Source organism: Pristis pectinata, chromosome 32 (assembly GCF_009764475.1).
Source record: "Pristis pectinata isolate sPriPec2 chromosome 32, sPriPec2.1.pri, whole genome shotgun sequence".
Classification (NCBI taxonomy): Eukaryota; Metazoa; Chordata; class Chondrichthyes; order Rhinopristiformes; family Pristidae; genus Pristis; species Pristis pectinata.
In genome coordinates, this window is record NC_067436.1 from 6725556 (window position 1) to 6747366 (window position 21811).

The 21811-nt window shown below is 46.3% G+C and overlaps 1 protein-coding gene across 4 annotated transcripts in view; it reads right to left on the minus strand.

The window, feature by feature from the left end:
- Positions 1 to 21811, minus strand: part of sv2 (synaptic vesicle glycoprotein 2) — a 79020-nt gene that overhangs the window by 53617 nt on the left and 3592 nt on the right. The window contains exons 2-5 of one of the 4 annotated variants that reach the window (XM_052042485.1): positions 19140 to 19216; positions 17151 to 17305; positions 7119 to 7211; positions 2732 to 2893 (exon numbers count right to left, since the gene is read on the minus strand). In XM_052042485.1, the coding sequence (XP_051898445.1) occupies positions 2732 to 2893; positions 7119 to 7211; positions 17151 to 17175 (280 nt within the window). In that variant the 5' untranslated portion in view covers positions 17176 to 17305; positions 19140 to 19216. The remainder of the gene's footprint in view (positions 1 to 2731; positions 2894 to 7118; positions 7212 to 17150; positions 17306 to 19139; positions 19217 to 21811) is intronic. The other 3 variants (XM_052042486.1, XM_052042487.1, XM_052042483.1) reach the window with 3 other exon arrangements.

Genomic DNA, 21811 nt, shown 5'->3' on the forward strand with positions numbered 1-21811 from the left:
GATACAGAAGAGATTTACCAGGATGCTGCCTGGATTATGGGGTATTAGCTATAGAGAGAGGTTAGACAAACTTGGGTTGTTCTCTGAAGCGTCAGAGGCCAAGGGGAGACCTGATAGAAGTTTATAAAATTATGAGAGGCATAGATAGGGTAGACAGTCAAATCTTCTTCCTGGTATAGAAATATTTAATACTAGACATGCATTTAAGGCAAGAGGGGGAATGTTTAAAGGAGGTGTGGGGCAATATATTTATACTAAACACACACACACACACACACACACACACACACACACACACACACACACACACACACACACACACACACACACACACACACACACAGAGTGGTAGGTGCCTGGAAAGGGCTGTGCTCGGTAGTAGTGGAAGCAGATATGATAGAGGTGTTTAAGAGGCTTTAGGTAGACACGTGAATATGCAGGTAATGGAGGGATATGGATCACGTGCAGGAGAATTAGTTTAATTTGGCATCGTGTTTGGCATAGACTTGATGGGCCAAAGGGTCCAGTCCTATGCTGTACTGCTCTATGCTTGATGTAATAGTCTCACTTCTGCCTCATCAGTTCCCCTCTAACCAGGGTTATATACGAAAGAAAGCAAAAGCCTATTTGATTCCCCTTTATAGATAGAGTGTAACTTTCCCAATACATTGGGACCACTTAGAAGTTTCATCCATTTTGTTTGAACTTCTTGAGCAGCAGCACGAGTGTGTACAACAGGGGTAAATGAGAGTCCTGCCTCTCAGGTGGACATTAAGGACCTCGGGCACGATTTCAAGCACTAGGGGAATGAATACTCCCTAGTGTCCTAGCCAAACTTTATCACTCAAACAAAGGTCAGTATGCATCAGCATACTGCTCATGCTCAGAACCTGCTGCATTTCTCACAACAATAACCCTAATTCAAAGCATATCATTAGCTACAAGCATTTTGGCACAGCAAATGTGGTATCGTTATTCAAAGAGGGCAGCAGGGATTAACCTGATAGCTACATGCCTGCGAGTCTAACGTCACTGGCAGTGAAGTTTTAGGAAAAAAAAGTCGAGGGTCATGATAAATCTATACTTGGAAAGGCAGGGATCAATAAAGGATAGTCAAATGGCTTTGTTCGGAGCAGTGCAGCTGATGCAGTTGATGTGGACTTTGGGGAGGTCTTTCAGAAGGTCCCACATGGGAGACTGGTCCAAAAGGTTGGGGACTATGGGATCCAAAGCAAATTGGCAAGTTGGATCCAAAATTGGCTTAGTGAAGGAAGCAGGTGGATTTGGTGGAGGGCTGCTTCTCTGATTGGAAGCCCGTGACCAGTAGCATAACCTTATGTTTGTCATGTTCAGTAAAATTCCGATAATTCGCTAATGAACTATTTGGCATTTGGCTCATAGGTGACGTTTTCTACGAACCCCTGAAACTCACCAGGGCCCTGGTTGCTGCACACCCTTAAAACTTACTGGGTTCACCTGAAAGTTTGTTATAATACTGTGTAATATCTTAAAAAACTCTATTTAAAGTGTGTTGGGATATTAATTGGAATAACATCCAACAGTCTAGAAAATCTGCCAGTCTGACACCAAAGTGCCCAGTGTGTTGCATCATTAGAGTTTTACTGTTCATTAATGAGTTGGACATGAATGTAGGAGGTATGATTAGTAAGCTTGCAGATGACACAAAAATTAGTACTTTTGTTGATAGTGAGTTGGATAGTCCTAGGTTACAGGAAGATATTGATCAGTTGGTAAAATGGGCAGAGCAATGGCAGATAGAATTTAATAAGTGCCCAGTGATGCACTCTATCTACAGACTAATAAGAATAGGCCACACACTGAATGGGCCCTTGGAAGTACTAAGGAACAGAGGGAACTTGGTATACAGGTTCAAGGATCCCTGAAGGTGGCAGCACAGGAAGGCAAGTGGTAAACAAGGCATGCAGGATACTTGCCTTCATTAGCAGGGCACAGAGTATAACAGCAGGGAGGTAATGGTACGGCATTTTAAATTATTGGTTAGGCCACAGTCGGTGTGTTGTGCACAGTTCTGGTCAACTTACTATGGGAAGGAGATGGTGCAGAGAGGATTCACCAGGGTTTTGCCTTGGACAGAGTCTTTCACTTATGAGGAGAGATTATATAGGCTGGGTTTTCCTTAGAGTGAAGGAGACCAAGGGCTGACCTGATTGAGATAGGCAAAAGTTTGAGTGGTAGATAGTGGGAAACTTTGCCCACAAAAGATGTCAAAAACTAGAGGATGCAAGTTGAGGGTGGGGGGCGGAAGAGACTCAAGAGGGGATCCAAGGAAGATTATTTTTCCCACGGAGAGGGTGGTGGAATCTGGAATGCATTGCCCAAGTGTATGGTGGAGGCAGGGGCATTATACTAATGCCTCGTTTTCTCAAAGAAGCATAGATCCCATTGTATTATGTCATACAACAGAAGGGAAGAGTTCCTGCTCTTCCTAGTTTGTCCCAGCTAGCCAAAAACTCAGTCCATTATCATATACGGTTTGTGTGAATTTGATATGCAGAAATTTGTTGTATTTCTTATATTGTAATTTAAAAAGCATTTCATTGGCTGTAAAGCACTTGTTGATGTACTGAGGGCTTAAGTGGGACAGGTGAATATTTCCCCTCACTCTGCCGATTGTCAGCTTTGTATATGATCCTGGAGTTGGTATCAAACAGGCTCCATTTTGCACAATAGGCAAAAGCTGTAAAATTACCTAGGAAGATGCTCGCTGTAAGCCAACCCATATCTGCTGTGCCAAGATGAAGATCACACTGGGCAGTGGGAAGCAGGAAGGACACGCACAGAATTTCAATGGCATCACTGGCGTTTGCCCAGCCACAGACGATCAACAGCAACATGTGAAACATTCCAAAACCTGAAAAACAAATTTAAGAATATATATTTCCAACAGAACTAATACACAAGGCGCAGGAAAAGACTATGACAATGCTTAACAAGAGTTATCCTAACTCTCACAATTCATTGGAGACACAAGAGACCGCAGATGCTGTACATAGGAGCAAAAAACAAACTGCTGGAGGAAGTCGGCAGGTCAGGCAGCATCTGTGGAGGCAAAGAGATAGTTGATGTTTCTGACTTGAGACCCTGCATCAGGATCCAGATGTAGGGTCTTGACTTGAAATGTCGACTATCCCTTTGCCTTCACAGACGCTGCCTGACCCAGTGAGTTCCTCCAGCAGTTGGAGACACAAGAGACTACAGATGCTGGAATCTGGAGCAATACACAAAGCACTGGAGGAACTCAGCAGGACAGACAACATCCATGGATGGAAATGGACAGTCAACATTTCAAGTCAAGACCCTTCATCTGGAATGTCTTGACCTGAAACTTTAACTGCCCGTCTCCCTCCATAATGCTGCCTGTCCTCCTGAGTTCCTCCAATATTTTGTGTATTACTCCTCTAGCCGTTTTGTTTTTTGCTCTCATAATTCATTGTAATGAAGAATTCCTAGTCTTTAAACATTGATTTTTATGGGCCATGGTTTTACTTCAGAGATTGGGCTGATGTATTCCGATGAACCAGGGCTTTATAACAATTTGCATTTATAAGAGCACAAGTTCTTAAAAAGCCCTGTGTTATTTGAAAGGAAAGCAAATTAAACTGGCACAGACAAAAGTAGGAAAGTATTAAGATGGGTCCAATATTAAGATTGGAAAAAGTGGTAGGCTTTTGGAAGCGTCTTAAAGGAGGCAGGTTTGGGGAGGCAATTCCAGAGCTTGGGGCCAAGGCAGATGAAGCAATGGCTCCTGACAGTGGAGCAAAGGAAATGGGGAATTACAGAAGGCCAGGGTTAGAGGAATGCAGGGATGTCAGAAAGTTGCAGGATGGAAGGAGGAAATTCCAGAACGAGCTGGGAGCAGGGGAACGAATTGGAAGAATTTGAACATTTGGATAAGAATTTTATGATAAAGGCAGTGATGAAGCAGGAGCCAAAAGAAATTTAGGGGTGGAGCAAGTTCGAACATGAACAACAGACATCATGTTTATTCAACCTCCTCCACCTCTCTAGGATAGCTGCTCTCCTCCAGTTTTGGACTCAAGTATCCCAGTTTTTAAAATTGCTCCACTTTTGCTTATTGTACTTTTAGCTGCCAAATACCCATGTTCTGGAATTCTGGTTCCACCTCTTTCGATCCCTTTTGTCGGATCTGGTTATTTTCAAATCCGCAGGTTCTTTCGGGAGTTCAAGAATGAGCTGAAAACAACTCGGTGCTTCACAAAGTTTTATTGGAAAAGTTCAAAACAAAGAAACAGCCACAGAGCACATGGCACTAGCTTAACTACTAGGAGGTGAGCAGAGACAAAGGAACAAAAATGAGCTTGGGGTGGGAGGGTGGGGGGGGGGGGGAAGAGAGCAAAAGAGTTATTAACAGAAAAAAAACACCTTTTATACCTGAGATAAGAGGTACTTTTTAGCTAACAATCATCCAATCAGGAAACCTGTTAGACACCTGTGGCAAAAACCAACCAATGAGAAAACACGTATTCACCTGATGGACGAACCAATAAGCTAGGAAGCGGCTATTCCTTGTGCAGCCACTTGAGGTGTATTAAACACTATACATGTTAAGAAAAACTACTTAAAACAGTCAAATCCATCACTTTGCACTTTTAATATGCTCCTTAAAACCTACCGCTTTGACCTAGGTCTCCACAAACAGAGACATTAGGAACAACTTTGACTGATCAACTGAGTTCAGTACCCTGTTCTCGTTTTCTCTGTATACCTTTGATCTCTTTAGTCATAAACCCCTTCTGGGGTATATTTAATGATTTGGCCTCAACTGCCTTCTGCGGGAGGTTCTTTGCTTCTTTGGGTGAAGCAATTTCTCCTAAAAAGTGGCCTAACCCTTTTCTTTAGGCTGTGATCCCTGGTTCTGGACCCCAACCATCCTCCCTTGCTGCATCTAGTCTACCCAGTCCCATCGGGATTTTAAAATTCCAAGATGGTCTCTCCTCAGTTTTCTAAACTCGAGCAAATACAAGCTCAGTCATTCCTGCTATCTCAGCAATCTGTCTGGTGAACCTTCACTAAACACCTTCCATAACAAGAACACCCTTCCTCCGATAAGGAGACCAAAACTGCACACAATATTCAAGGTGTGGTTTCAAAAAGGCAGCAAGATATCCCTGCTCCTGTACTCAATTCTCCCTACAAAGACGGAAATACAATTTGCCTTCTTAACCACCTGCGTGCTTACTTTCATGAGGCCTAATGCAGGGTTTCCAGCCGAAGCATCGACAATTCCTTTCCCCCTCCCTCCCCCCACACCCCCAAAAGGATTCTGCTCAACTGCCGAGTTCCTCCAGCAGATTGTTTGTTGCTCCAACTTAAAGCATCTGCAGTCTCTTGCGTCTCCTTCTTACTTTTATTGGTTGGTGTACAAGGACAGCTAAGGAGAGCTGCAGCTCTCCCTTTCCCAGTCTCTCGCCATTCACATAATAATCCACCTTCCCGATTTTACCAAAGTGATTAACCTCACAGTTATCCACATTACACTGCATCTATCGTGCATTTGCCCACTCACTCAACCTGTCCAAATCACACTGGAGCCTCTCTGTGTCCTCATAGCTCACACTCCCACCCACCACTGAGTCATCCATAAACTTGGAGATATTACATTTAATTCCATCATCTAAATCTTTAATATATAACATGAATAGCTGTGATCCAAGTACTGAACCCAGAGCTATCCCTCTATTCACTGGCTCCCACCTAGAAAAGGACCTATTTATTCCTACACTTTGTTTCCTGTCTGCCAGCCAGTTTTCTATCCATCTTAGCACATTACCCCAATCTGATGTACAAGATGGATAGTCTTTTCTGTGGGAGAAAACCCCTCAAAGTCCAAATACACTACATCCACTCATTCTCTCTCATCCACTCTATTAGCTACATTCTCAAAAAACTCCAGTACATTGTCAAAAATGATCTTCCTTCCATAAACCCATGCTAACTGACTGATCCTGTCATTGTTTCCAAAGCAGTCCAGATGAAGGGTCTTGACCTGAAACAGTGTCTGTCCATTTCTCTCCACAGATGCTGCCTGACCCACCGAGTTCCTCTATTGTTCCTCCATTTTTGCTCTGTTGTTTTCCCCAGTGCTATTACATCTTTAATGTTAGCCTCCAGAATTTTCTCCCCTACTGATGTCAGGCTAACTGGTATAAAATTCTGTGATTTCTCATGTAGTGCTTAGTGCAACGCTATTACAGCGCCAGCGACACCGGTTCAATTCCCGCTGCTGTCTGTAACGAGTTTGTACATTCTCCCTGTAACTGCGTGGGTTTCCTCCGGGTACTCCGGTTTCCTCCCACATTCCAAAGACATACGGGTTAGGAAGTTGTGGGCATGCTTTGTTGTCGCCGGAAGCGTGGCGACACTTGCGGGCTGCCCCCAGCACATTCTCAGTAACGTAACAAGATGCATTTCACTGTGTGTTGCAATATACATGTGACTAATAAATAAATATCTTAAATAATAGGGCTACAGTGGTTACCCTACAATTTGTACGAACCGATTCAAAGTGTAAAGAATGACAATTTCTAACAATCTGAAGCACTTTGGGAATGTTTTATTACATAAAAGGAGCTGGATATATGCAATCATTGCTGGTCTAGATTGGCTGAGAGACTTGCTACAAGAACTTTGCAGCTATCGAATCTGAAGGTAATCAGACCACTACTGTTAAAAGAAGCAAATCAGTAGCCCTGGTAATCAAGATAGGGGTTCAGAAGGACAGCTGAGGATCAAACAGTACATTAAGACTTGGTTCAATTCAAGATAGCATTCAGTGATAAAACTAACATCTAAGGAATGAAGTTGCATGGGCACTCTGACTTTAGAGCCACAGCTAATCCATTAACGCACTAGTGCTTTGCTAAGTTTCTTCACACACTGTTTCACAACTCAATTCGAAGATGATGCTGAAGTTGTTTGTAATAGTGATTGAGAGAAATAAAAACTACAATGGAGGCAAAAATAAAACTGCCACTAAAGCACAGATTTATAGAGATAAATACGCAGCAAATCAAGCACAATGTGCGAAAGACAGAGTGAATGTTTCAGGACTTTACCAGTTTCTTTGAGTGCTTCATCGAAGGTCAGTGCAACATGGTCATTCCCCTGTACAGCAGACGTTCCAGATTCTTGCTGTTCAAATATTTCACCTGAAAGATTAAGATTAGAAATTGTCATTCCATTACCAGGCAGATTGGTGCAAAAAGCAAAGCAGCTTCACTCAAAAGAAGATGCAACCAGACAACAATAAACAGAAGGAAATGCGAGGAAAAGGTTCAAAAGCTTATTGAAGAAGGTTTTCAGGAGTAATTTAAGGGAGGAAAGAGAGCAGAGGTTTGGGAAGGAATTCCAGAGTTTATGTCCCAGATGAAACAACAGAACCCTGCAAAGGTCAAAATTCTAGTTGAAGTCTATTGAATTATTACCGTACACGAATGAATCAAGCACACAGGAGCAACGGAGATACTGTGAGAGATAGGCTGTTATTGAGAGTATTTATACCCGTTTACAAATAACCAGAAAATCCAGTTTTACCAAGTACTCCAGCTAGACACTTTAGGCAAATAACCCGAAATTAAAACCATAAAATGTATGTGCCATTTCAAATTTACATGTGGGATGCCAGATACATCCTGTTAGGAAGTAAACAAAAATTCAAGTAGGTTAGAAAAAAAATCAAACTCAGTAACATATCAGAATCACCTGATAGTTCAAGCCACAATTTGGCTGGTCCTACAATGATTTCATGTGTTTATGTAATAATCCAGGTGTAGCGGTTGCTACCGCGGAATAAAACAAGACTCTACTCGGAGGATTGCCAAACAGAACTGGTTTATTTTCCCGCCTTGCGTGGGCCCTTTAAGGGAGAATGTTCCCGCCCAAAACAACCGGTAATGACGTAAGTCCTACGTCATCAGGACTTTCCCGCGCACGGGTTCTCCCCGTCGCTCGGAAAGACGAGGCCCGCCGCCATCTTGGGCCTCGTCGCTCTGACGCCGCGCGACCCGACTGCCGAGCCGGTTTGCCCGACTAGACGGTGAGTCGCCACACAACCCCCCCCAGAACTGGCGATACAGTCCCCAAGGTCCGTGGGCTGTGCCAGCTGCCGCTTAGGGGGGCGGCCTCTGCGTCGCGGCGTGGCAACCTCGACAGGCTGTTGCAGATCCAAATGGGCTGGTTTGAGGCGGTCCGCCGTGAAAACCTGTTCCCTGCCTCCAATGTCCAAAATAAAAGTGGATCTGTTATTCCGTATGACTCGGAACGGTCCCTCGTATGGTTGTTGCAATGGCGCCCGAGGTGTGCCCCTGCGAACGAAAACAAACTTACAGTCCCGTAGTTCCTTGGGCTGGCAGGATGGGGCTTGACCGTGCCGTGAGGTGGGAATCGGGGCCAAGGCGCCAAGCTTCTCGCGCAGTCTTTGTAGGACTGCTGGGGGTTGTTCCCCTTGGTCCCGAAGGGCAGGTATGAAATCCCCGGGGACAACTAGTGGCGCCCCGTATACAAGCTCAGCTGACGAAGTGCGGAGGTCTTCTTTGGGGGCAGTGCGTATGCCGAGCAGGACCCAAGGCAGCTCGTCAACCCAGTTAGGACCCTTCAGGCGCGCCATCAAGGCCGATTTCAGATGGCGGTGAAAACGTTCCACCAACCCGTTTGATTGAGGATGGTAGGCCGTGGTGGTGTGCAGCTGCGTCCCTAGCAGGTTCGCTAATGCAGCCCAGAGAGTGGAAGTGAATTGGGTGCCTCTGTCTGAAGTGATGTGGGCCAGAACGCCAAAACGTGAGACCCAAGTTGTGAGCAGCGCCCGGGCGCAGGAATCAGTGGTGATGTCAGTCAGGGGGGTTGCCTCAGGCCACCTCGTGAACCGGTCCACGATGGTAAGGAGGTACTGGGCTCCTCTTGAAACTGGCAGAGGGCCCACGAGGTCGACGTGTATGTGGTCGAACCTCCTACGGGTAGGCTCGAACTGCTGTGGTGGGACCTTGGTGTGTCGCTGGATTTTTGACGTCTGGCAGTGCGGACAAGTCCTGGCCCACTCACTGACCTGTTTGCGCAGGCCATGCCAGACAAACTTGCTGGCGACCAGTCGGACAGTAGATCTGATGGATGGGTGCGCCAACCCATGTACCGAGTCAAAAACGCGTCTCCGCCAGGCTGCAGGGACTATAGGGCGGGGCTGACCAGTCGCAATGTCGCAAAGTCGCAAAGTAGGGTCCGCTGACCTGGACCAACCAAGAAATCTCGGAGCTGCAGACCCGAGACTGCGGTTCTGTAGCTGGGCAGTTCGTCGTCGGCTTGCTGTGCGTCAGCTAGGGCCGTGTAGTCGACACCCAAGGATAGGTTGTGGATGGTTGGTCTGGAAAGTGCATCAGCAACGACATTATCCTTTCCGGAGACATGTTGGATGTCAGTTGTGAACTCGGAAATGTAGGATAAATGTCTCTGCTGACGAGCTGACCACGGATCGGAGACTTTGGAGAAGGCAAAGGACAGAGGCTTATGATCGGTGAAAGCGGTGAAAGGCCTGCCTTCTAGAAAGTATCGGAAATGCCGGACCACCAGATACAGCGCTAGAAGTTCCCGATCAAAAGCGCTGTACTTCAGTTCGGGCGGTCTAAGGTGCTTGCTGAAAAATGCCAAGGGTTGCCAGCGGCCTTCGAGTAGCTGTTCCAGTACCCCACCCACCGCGGTGTTGGACGCGTCTACCGTGAGGGCAGTCGGGACGTCAGTCCTGGGGTGTACCAGCATCGTGGCGTCTGCCAGGGCGTCTTTGGCCTTAACGAAAGCAGCCGCAGCCTCGTCAGTCCAGGTGATGTCCTTGCCCTTACCAGCCAGCAGCGAGAACAGAGGGCGCATGATACGGGCTGCTGCAGGGATGAAACGATGGTAAAAGTTGACCATCCCAAGGAATTCCTGTAGGCCTTTGACTGTGTCGGGGCGGGCAAAATGGCGGATAGCATCCACCTTGGCGGGTAGGGGTGTTGCCCCGTCGCTGGTGATTTTGTGGCCGAGGAAATCGATAGAGTCAAGTCCGAATTGGCACTTGGACGGGTTGATCGTGAGGCCGAAATCGCGGAGGCGGGAATACAGCTGGCGGAGGTGGGAAAGGTGTTCCTGGCGGTTATGGCTGGCGATCAGTATGTCGTCCAAGTAAATGAACACGAAGTCCAGGTCTCGGCCTACCGCATCCATCAGCCGCTGGAAGGTCTGCGCGGCGTTCTTAAGGCCGAACGGCATCCGAAGGAATTCGAACAGGCCGAATGGGGTGATAATCGCAGTTTTGGGGACGTCATCCGGATGGACCGGGATTTGGTGGTATCTCCTAACGAGGTCCACTTTGGAAAAGATGCGGGCCCCGTGTAAGTTCGCTGCAAAGTCCTGGATGTGAGGGATGGGATAGCGGTCCGGGGTGGTGGCGTCATTCAGCCTGCGGTAGTCGCCGCAGGGCCTCCACCCTCCGGTGGCTTTGGGGACCATGTGCAGGGGAGAGGCCCAGGGGCTGTCTGACCTGCGAACAATCCCCAGCTCCTCCATGTGACGGAACTCTTCCTTTGCCAGGCGGAGTTTGTCTGGAGGTAATCGTCGTGCTCGGGCATGAAGGGGTGGCCCTGTGGTAATGATGTGGTGTCGTACCCCGTGTGTGGGCCTAGAGTTTGTAAACGAAGGTGCCAAAATCGATGGGAATTCGGCTAGGAGCTTGGCGAAATCGTCGCCAGAAAGGGAAATGGAGTCCAGGCGCGGGGCTGGTGGGCTGATTTCTCCCAGGGGATAGGTCCGGAGAGTGCTAGAGTGGACTAACCGCTTCCTTCGCAGGTCGACTAACAGGTTGTGGGCCTGAAGGAAATCGGCTCCTAGGAGTGGTCGGGCGACGGTGGCAAGGGTAAAGGTCCAGGTAAAACGGCTGCTGCCAAAGTGTAATTGAAGCATACGGGTGCCGAAAGACCGTATCGTTGTACCGTTGGCGGCATTGAGTAGAGGACCTGGTGGCCTGTCACGAGTGTCACGGCCTGTCGGGGGCAAAATACTGACCTCCGCTCCAGTATCAACGAGGAAACGCCATCCAGATTTCTTGTCCTGAACGAATAGGAGGCTCTGTCGGCGGCCAGCCGCCATAGCCATCAGCGGCGGCTGGCCCTGGCGTTTCCCTGAAACTTGCAGGGTGGGCGGCATCGACGGGCCTCCGCACCCCACCTCTGATGGTAGAAGCAGATCTGGTCACCCGTGTCATCGTCTGTGTTCCTGGGGCGTGGTTACTCAGTTGCTGGGGCCGGGCGAGGCGGGCGTTGAGCTCGCGGCCTGGTGATTTGACTGACGGACGAACCGCTCTCGCGCTTGGCCCTCCACAGAACATCTGCCCGGGCGGCCACCTCACGGGGGTTGCTGAAGTCGGCGTCAGCTAACAACAAGTGGATGTCATCGGGGAGCTGTTCAAGGAAGGCCTGTTCGAATATCAGGCATGGCTTGTGACCCTCGGCCAATGCCAGCATCTCATTCATTACGGCGGATGGGGATCTGTCCCCCAGGCCATCCAGATGAAGCAGGTGGGCGGCGCGCTCACGACGGGAGAGGCCGAAGGTCCGGATCAAAAGGTCTTTGAAAGCCGGGTACTTATCTTCCTCCGGAGGCGACTGGATGAAGTCTCCAACCTGGGCGGCTGTCTCCTGGTCCAGAGAGCTAACCACATGGTAGTACTTCGTGGAGTCGGAGGTGATCTGCCGAAGGTGGAATTGCGCTTCGGCCTGGTCAAACCAGACGCTGGGCCGAAGTGTCCAAAAGGTGGGCAGCTTGAGGGCCACTGTGTTGGCTGCTGCGCTGTCGTTCATTTCGCGGGTCCAAAAGCCGTTTGGACCGTCGGGGTCACCAATGTAGTGGTTGCTACCGCGGAATAAAACAAGACTCTACTCGGAGGATTGCCAAACAGAACAGAATGTTCCCGCCCAAAACAACCGGTAATGACGTAAGTCCTACGTCATCAGGACTTTCCCGCGCGCGGGTTCTCCCCGTCGCTCGGAAAGACGAGGCCCGCCGCCATCTTGGGCCTTGTCGCTCCGACGCCGCGCGAAAAGACTGCCGAGCCGGTTCGCCCGACTAGACGGTGAGTCGCCACACAGGTGTATTTAGTTCTAGGGCAGCTTTGTCCTTGGGTTTAGGGACAGCAACACTTTGACCACCTCCCAGTGACAGACCCACATCAAAATGCTCCGCTCGAACTGCACAAAAGCTACTTCATAGTAGAGAGAGCCAGTCACCTCAACAGACCCCCAATGGGGCTTGTTCTCCAAATCCACCCTGTTGTGGCCTTGCACCTTATTGTCTACCTGCACTTTCTCTGTACTGTGACACTCTATTCTGCATTCTGTTATTGCTTTTCCCTTTGTACTACCTCAATGTACTTGTGCTTTGGAACGATCTGAATGGATGACAATGAAGAACTTTGTTTTGCGTGCATCTCAGTACATGTGACAATAATAAACCAATTACCCATTTTCTAACAGCACGTTATGAATTGTTTAGTAGGCTTATGTATCATTATTCTTCTTAGACAATCCCAGATGGCGGATGACTTGCTTCCACTCAGGTGGGATGGGGTCTGAGGTGACTGTAAAGGATAGTGTGGGGACCACAGATCCTTCCACAAATGGAGAGGAGGTGCCTTTAGGTGGGGAAGTTTAAAAGGTGGTGCACTCCCTCTGTGTTTGCACAGGGCTTGTGTGCTCTTCATGAATGGCTTTGGAGGTTCTCAATACAATCCTAAATGTTCCTTCTTCATTTTGTGCAGTCACATGCCAGGAGATAAATGGGAATATTACATAATTTCCAGGAATCCTTCAACCTTTTCCTTAATCTGCCTGGAAGTCAAAGAGGCCATTTCCCCAACTAAAAATTAACAAGACTACAAGAGCAGACAATATCCCTGCTGAAGTTTCAGAACTGAATAGCTTCAGTCATTAACCCACAATTTCACTGTCCACATCTGGAAAGGATGCAGATACACCAGGAAATCTCAGATCTCAGAATAAGGAATGTGTTTTTGGGAGACCGGTGTTAGGCATGCAAGTGATGTAGCCTGCCCAAAGTAGCTGACCGACTGTAAACAGAACCTCAGTGTTGGGATTGTGAGCCAAGGAAAGAACATCAATGTTGGTTTGCTTTTCGTTCTAGTTACTTTTGAGGATTTTGAACAGACAGCATTGGTGCCATCTTTCCAGTACTTTGAGGTGCTCACAGTAGGTAGAGCAGGTCTTGGAGTCAAACGTGGGCGGAGAACACTGCTGCCTAGTGCACCGCACGTTTCGTGCCAGGCCTGTAATCTTCATCTTCACAATCTTTTCCCTCAATCAAAGGCTGTGCTGGCACATTGAGGATGATGGCAAATCTCATCATCTTTGCTGAGTGGTGGCTCCTGAGATACAAGAATTGGTTGATGTTTTCCAGCATCTCTCTGTGAACCTTTACCGTCAGAGGTCAACGTCATATAGCAGGGACAGGTTGGCAGAGGATCGCTGTCTTGCAGAGATGGAATGGAAGGTCTTACCCCACTGAGAGCCAAGAGGTGAACTTATTGAAGGCAGAGGCATCTACAATCAAGTGAATCTCTTGAGAAATATAGAGGGAGTAGGAGAGTATTTAAGAAAGAAATTAGGAGGGCAAAAAGAGGCCATGAAATATCCTTGGCAGGCAAGATTAAGGAAAATCCTGGCCTATAGGTATATTGGGAGCAAGAGGGTAGCTAGGGAAAGACTGGGTCCCCTTTGGGACCAAAGGATTAATCTACGTGTGGAGCCTAGGGATGTGGGCGAGGTCCTCAATGAATACTTCTACTCTGTATTCACCAAGGAGGAGGACATGGAATAGCGAGTTCAGACAGGGATATGTTGATGGTCTGGAGCATGTCAGCATTAAAAAAAAGTGAAGGTGTTAGGTGCCTTGGAACATGTACAGGTGCATAAATCCTTAAGGGGTGGGTGAGCTCTATCCCAGAATGCGATGGGAAAGCAGGGAGGAGATTGCTGGGGCCCTGATGGTGATTTCCGCATATTCATTAGCCAAACTACAAGAAGGACGTGATTGCGCTGGAGAGAGTGCAAGAAATTCATCAGGATGTTCCCTCCCCACCATCCGAAGTATCTCCATGAGGAGCTGCCTCAGGAAGGTAACATCTATCAAAGATCCACACCATACAGGCCATGTCATCTCTCAGCTACCATTGGGCAGGAGGTACAGAAGCCTGAAGTCCCACACCACTTGGTTCAAGAACAGCTACTTACCTTCAGCCACTCAGTTCTTGAACCAACCTGCAGAACTCTAATCACTACTTCAATATAGCAACACTCTTGCACTACAATAGCCTAATTTTTTTGTTCTAATTGGGTTCTTTCTCGCATAATTTTGTCTAATTCATGTTTAATTTATGTTTTTGTTGTGAATATTGTGTCTCCAATGCTGTGTGCCTGTGATGCTGCTGCCAGCAAGTCTTTCACTGCACTGTGCATACATGGACTTGTGGAAATGACAATAAACTCAACTTTGAGTTTGATTTGAGGACTTTAGTTGTGGGGAGACGGTGGATGGTCTGGGCTAGTTTTCCCTGGAGAGAAGAAGGCTGAGGGTGATCCGTCATAAACATATCACATTATGAGAGTGCACAGACAGGGTAGATATTTTTCCCCCCATGGTAGGGCATCAAAAACAAGAGGGCACAGGATTAAGGTGAGAGGAAGGAGTTTTAAAGGGGATCTGAGGGGAGTTTATTTATTTTGGAAAAAGGTAGAGATTGGTTGATATCCGAAACGCATTGCCAGAAGAGGTGTTGGAATCAGATACAATCACTATGTTTAAGGTGTGTTTAGGCAGACACTTAAATAGGCAAGGTTTAGAGGGATATGGCCCTAATGCAGGCAAATGGGATTTGTGCAGATTGGCAAAAAGATCAGCATGGATATGGTGGGCCGAAGGGCCTGTTTCTGTGCTGTACAACTCCATGATCTCGAGATGCAGTAGTTATGACCATCTTCAACAAAGGAGCCATGGTAACTAGAGGTCTCCCTGCTGTCTGCCCCAGGGAGAGTCATTGGCAGGATCCTCCACAACTGCCTCATCCCAGCAGTTGAACAACTGCTTCCCGAATCTCAGAGTGGATTCCATCCATCGAGGGGGATGGTGGACATGATCTTCACTGCGCAACAGCTCCAAGTCAAAATGCAGGGAGCAGCATCAACCACTAAATGTGGCCTGTCTCGACCTCAGTAAAGCCTTTAACTTCATCAATCAGCTGAGACTGAAGAGCAGCCTCCTCAGATTCAGCTGCCCACAAAAATTAGTCTCCATCTTACATTTGCTTCATGATGGCACTCAAGCCAAGTTCTTAACCAAGTCTACAACAGAGCCGAGCTCAGTGCAGACCAGTGTCCACAAGGCCACATCATCGCCCCAATGTTTTTCAATCTTTCTCACTGCAATGTTGCACCTCCTTCCAGCAAACTTCTCACAGGAGAAACTTCCACCTCTGGTGATCTCACTCCAGAACCACAACCACCAAAATCTTAGTAGTTGAACTACAGTATGCATATAACACTTGTATTTGCACACTCAGAGACCAAGCCATTATCAACTCATTTTTATGTATAAATGTCAGCATTATCTGAAGGCGTGGTATCAGTTTCCACTTAGATCTTGCAACACCCAGTTTATCCTCCCCGACACACAATTAATGTTCATCCAGCATCTAAACCTACATCAACCAAAACATTCACCAGTTAAAAGTTATCAAATGTGCGACCATCCACCTCAGCTGAAACTTGTCTTTAACTGGCGACTCCTTTGAGTGCCTTTCATCCTCTGCAACTCCCTCCATTGTCAACTGCTTGGTTGACTCCCTCTTTGTCAACAAAACCTCAGAAAGGCCTCACTTTCCCACCCCATCAATCACTAATCCTTGGTGTTCCCCTCCATCCACCAGATTGTCGTCGAATCTTTGTTGACTTGTAAAATCCTTAATGCTCTCTCTTTGCAGTTAAACTTTTTAAATAGAAATATAGCAAGTTCTAAAGTTACCAGCACACTGACCCTATAAACAGAAGTGCAGTCATATAGGAAGCTCCAATGAACTAAAGAAGGAACCTAGGAGTCCAAACAACATCCTCCTTTGTTATGGGATTCATAAAGACCTTGAGTTTTCAGCCTTGTTATGAGTAAAATTAAATTTGAAAAATGCAGGAGCAGGGGAAAAAGACTGTGGACTTTTAAGTCTTATCTGAGATTCTACAAGGACAGCTTAACAAGGCTGGTCTGTGGCAGATAAAATTCAGTATGTCGAATGCATAATACATAGTGCTGAAAGCAGACAAGTGGGAGTCATGTGCAGTTCATGGGTGGAACAGAAAGCACCAAAGGGAACGCTACTGTTAACGCTCTTCAGCAAACAAGTTCCAGATGTGCAGATAAGCCGCCAGTCTGTGAGGATAAGTGGAAGGTGTTAACAGATGAACTCCACAACTATTTTGGGATTCCACTGTGAGTAATTCCTCTCTCTAGCCAGATCTGACACAAGAGTGGCAACCCCATTGATCTGAATAGGGATTCCCTGCTCTGTAGATGAGATGGGAAAATGCAAGTCAGGCAAGTTCAGTAAATAGAGAGCAATCTTAATAGTTTTCTTTTAAAACTATGACCACTTTGCACACTAAATGGAGCAACACACGTGAAATGCTGGAGGAACTCAGCAGGTCAGGCAGATCTATTGGAGGGAAATGAACAGTTGACGTTTCAGGCCGAGACTTTCATCAGGACTCCATTCTGCACTAAATGGACATTGTTTTCTTTTGTTCTAAGTGTGTTCTTTCTTGTAAAAATTGTGTTTAATTTACTTCTTGTGAATGTTGCATCTGACGCTATGTGCCTGTGACGTTGCTGCAAATAAGTTTTTCATTGCACCTGTGCATACATGTACTTGTGCATATGACAAAATAAACTCAACTTTGACTTTGATTTAATGTCGCTAAATATCATTTAAAACAAAACTTGTCAGTACGCAAGGCTCCTCACGCAGCTTTACCTCCTCTCAGAGTGTTTCGAAGGTGTTCGTGGCCTACCTTCTGCTGAGGTCCTGCCAGGCATCTCCCAGTTCAGAGGGGTGGGGTGGGGATTGGAGGGGGAAAGGGTCAGTTTGTTCAGCCCATGTATCCAGCCCAGGCAGATTTTGGAGGTGGGGGCCGAATCCAGCTCAATTCAGCCCATGGCTCACCATCTGTGGAGCAGTGTTAACACTAAGCAAACACAATTCAGAGTTACAAGTACCAAATTTTCAGCTCAAAGCATCAGAAGACATGAAGTTTTAGTATCTCAGTCAAACAACACACACCCTCAGCACATAATTAACACAACATAAGGGAGCTATCCACTATGGAGTTGGTGCAAGGGAAAGCAGTATCTAACCAGTAAGTACACCTCAGCCATCACAAAAGTAGATCCTCATGTCATTTACCTCCTTGCTATTCGTTGACCCTTGCTGGGAGCAAATTGTGTGTTACATTTCCCAACAAAATTGCATTGGCCACACACTGCTGAGGAACACGTGAAAGACAACAGCAAGTACTAAGTCAATGAATATTTTCCCATCTTTCAATGGACTCCATGACAAATGTCGAAATTTTACTATTTTATATTGCCATAGTAGTGGGGTTGTAGCTACATGGTGTCAACACACACAAAACGCAAAGGAAATCAACAGGTCAGGCAGCATCTATGGAGAGAAATAAACAGTCGATGTTTTGGGTCAAGACCCTTCATCAGGACTGGAAAGGAAGAGGGCAGAAGCCAGTTCCTCCAGCATTTTGCATGTGTTGCTCCAGATTCCAGCATCTGCAGAATCTCTTGTAGCTACACAGTGTCAGTTGGTCAGTATTGGGATTAAAAACCAGCTGGAGAATCAGGGTCACACGTCCAGAATGTAGTCACCAGAGCAAACAGAGACTATATCGAAACCTGACTACTGCATGCAAAATAATCTAAAACTATAATTCAGCATATTTCCAAATGCTGACAAAAGCAGTTTTATAATACTAGTGTCATTTTTCTGACAACTTCATACTTTTAAGCAATTTTACTCTAAATGGATGAACCCCCTCCATTGATTATATTGCGAGGTACCATTGATTATCAAGAGAGCTTTATTTTTACTTTATTTTTACATAAATGATCATTAGTGTCGGTTTTTGGCTTAGTAAATGACAATCAGAAAGCTCTGTGTTCTACCCAAGTCAACAACACATTTCAGCAAGGGAGGAGAGCTACTTTGTTGGGGGTGCCATCATTTGGATCGTCAATGGATTATCTACCCTCCCAAGTGACCATAAACGATTGCACAACATTTTTGAAGAACTGGGGAGTTCTGAGCAATACATATCCTTCAGCTATCAACACCATGGGTCATTTTCTTATCGCATTTACAGGAGGATAATTGCAGATGGGGAAGTGCCCAGAATATACTAGGATGTCACAGACCCAACTTGGTTATAGAGCACATAAAGTATCCGAATTCTGTTTCATCCAACAGAAATTAAATTCACACACGATGCCAAGATGGAGAAGGGAAAAGAGACTGCGGATCAAGCAGGAGCCAGGATCTTACTGGATTTTTTGAGGCTGACCAGTGGCTAATAACGATCAGCATGTCTCAAACACACAATCCTTACACAATGATAAATAGACAACTGAGTCACATGCTGACCACAAGTGGGACAGAACTTGGGAAGGAAAAAGCTGAGTGAACCTATAGGTTTAAATATCACTCATTATACGGTGGGGAAAGGATGGATAGGACAAAAGGGAATAGGTCGAGGCCTGCGTTACCATGGAGGTAAGCTGTAAAGGTCATCCTAAGATTTTATCATCCGACCCTATATAACTGCAGTTAGATGTCTTTACTCATGCTAAATCTCTCAAATAAAGCCAACATACCATTTGTCTTCCCAATTGCTTCCTATTAACTGCATGTTAACTCTTTGTGATTTGCAGTCTTTTCTGCAGCCTCAGAGTAAAGGGGCATCCCTTTAGAATTGGAATGAGGAGGAATTTCTTACCAGAGGGTGGTGAAGCTGTGGAATTCGATGCCACAGAGGGATGTGGAGGCCAAGGCACTGGCAGAGATTGATAGGTCCTTGATTGGTAAAGCGGTTAAGGGTTAGGGGAAGAAGGCAGGAGAATAAGGTTTAAAATAAAAATCAGCCATGATTGAATAGCAGAGCAGACCTGATGGGCCGAATGGCTTAATTCTGCTCCTGTATCTGAACACCAACATCCTTCAACTTTTCACCATTTCTATTTTTGTACTATATCAAACGTGGCTGGCCTGACACTTTTCCCCATGTTATATTCCAACTATAAAACTCATAAAACTCTTAATAATAGAACTTGAACCTGCAATTTACTTCCTCAGCGCACCCACTAAACCACACCAAAGGCAAATAGAAGGTTTCAGATAAGAATGGGAGCTACCAGCTAAAGGAACCGCTGCACTGCCACAACCAGGCAGAACAATTCTTTGCTCCAGCCAGGGAGTAGGGGAGAGATGAGGTGGAGGTGAAAAGAAAAATGAAGATAATTTGGTCAGGTGGAATTAAAGGGAAACATTCTTACAGCTACAGGTGCATTATACATAACCAGCTTATTAATCACAATTGAAACACATAATTTGAAGGAAATGTACGTTTGATTTTATAGGAGTTGGGGAAGAGATTTAAGGCACGTATGGATTTTTCATTTAAGTTCATCAGATGCTCATCTGTCCAGGAGTAACCCTAACGTCAGGAAATTCCCCACAGCCACAAAGTGCCATTCAGTGACATATTAATTGAGTCGTCAATGCCTCATTCTCCATGGTGCATCACCTCTTGCGAGTCTGTGTTCTCTTCTTCAGCCTGTCGCTGGGATAGGTTCACATTTGCATGGAAGTCATGTGAATCAAAGAATGCAGCTTTCCTGCTGCAGCTTCCAGAGTATTCAACTATAGCAAAGAATACGCGCTGTTGATTCAAGAGAGAATGGAGTTCTCCATACACCCAGATTGGTTACCATGTTTCCTTTAGATCAACAGTGATTGCTAAAGATTCAATTCATCGTGGCTATCCCTCGAGGTTGAGGATGATGGTCTTTGTTCCGTTGATCTATTTATGGGCTCTCAAGTGACTTATGAGTCCAATCTTGGCTAGAAGTAGCCCACAGAGCGAAGACGCCTGTGCGTGTATTTGTTTACCGTGTACTTGATGTTGCACAACAAAAACACAACACACGATACTTCACAAATCAACCAACTGATTCCAATGGCATGGAAACCACGACGATTGGAGCTGATGGATTTGTTGCAGCCTTCATCCGCCTTCACAGCCATTGAGTTCAAAGTAACTTTGTCCGCCTGTTCCACCGCTGAGGTCTTGGTTGGATTGTTCTTTGTCAGGGACCTCACCATCGACCTTAGCGCCATGGCTGACCCTACCAGAAGCATAGTTCCAGACAGCATCGCTCTTGGGATTTCAGGACCACACAAGCTTCTATACCACGACAAGGTGACAATCCACAGAGAAGAAAGGATTCAATTAAGAATTGCTTGACAGTAGAAATAAATAGGTCATTTTTCCCAGTTAGCAGGCAATGACTAATGGGGTTTTGAGGGATTCAGAATTGGACCCCAGCTATTCACAATATAGAGCAATGATTTAGTTCCCTCTTATAAATATAACACCTCCAGGTTTGCAGACCACACAAAGCTCTGGAAGGAGGTGGAATATGAGCAGAGAGGCTCCATTGTGGTTTAGACCAGTTGGCTCAGCGGGCCAATGCATGGCAGGTACAGTTCAATGCAGACTATCCACTTCGGTTCTACAAGCAGAAAGATGGGTTATTACCCGAATGGCGATAGATCAGGAAAAGGGGAGGTGCAGCAAGACCCAAGTGTCCTGGTACCCCAGCGGCTAAAAGCAAGGGTTCAGGTGTCACAAGTCATTAAGAAAGTAAAGTAGATGTAGAGCACAGAAACAGGCCCTTCAGCCCACTACTTCCATGCCAACCATTTAACCAGTCAGTAAATGACGTGCTGGCCTTCAATGCAAGAGGATTGAGGACAGGAGCAAGGATGTTCAGGGTGAGACCCTATTTGGAGTCTTCTGTGCAGTTTTGATCTCCTTATCAGAGGAAGGATGCTTTTGTTTTGGAGGGAGTGCAACCAAGGGTTTACTAGACCAATTCCTGGGACAGGAGAACTGACTCAAGGAAAGAATGAGTTGATTAGGCCTATATTTACTGAAGCAGTGAAGGACAGGGGGGATATCTGTAAAGGTCTAAAGTTCTAGACACAGGGAGGATGTTCCTGATGGTTGGAGAGTCCAGAACTGGGGATCACACCAGGCAGCAGAAATCTCTTCACCCAGTGGTGAACTTGTGGAATTTTCTACCATCAAAGCCAGTGGAGGCCAAGTTATTAGATATACTCAAGGAGATGGTTAATGCCAAAGGGATCTCCTGGCCATGTGGATTCAGAATTGGCTTGCCTGTAGAAAGCAGAGGGTTGTGGTGGAGGGAATGTATTCAGATTGGAGGGCTGTGACTAGTGGTGTCCCACAAGGATCGGTTCTGGGACCTCTACTTTTCGTGATATTTATTAATGATTTGGATGAGGGGGTAGAAGGGTGGGTTAGCAAGTTTGCAGACAACACAAAGATCGGTGGTGTTGTGGATAGTGTGGAGCACTGTCGAAGCT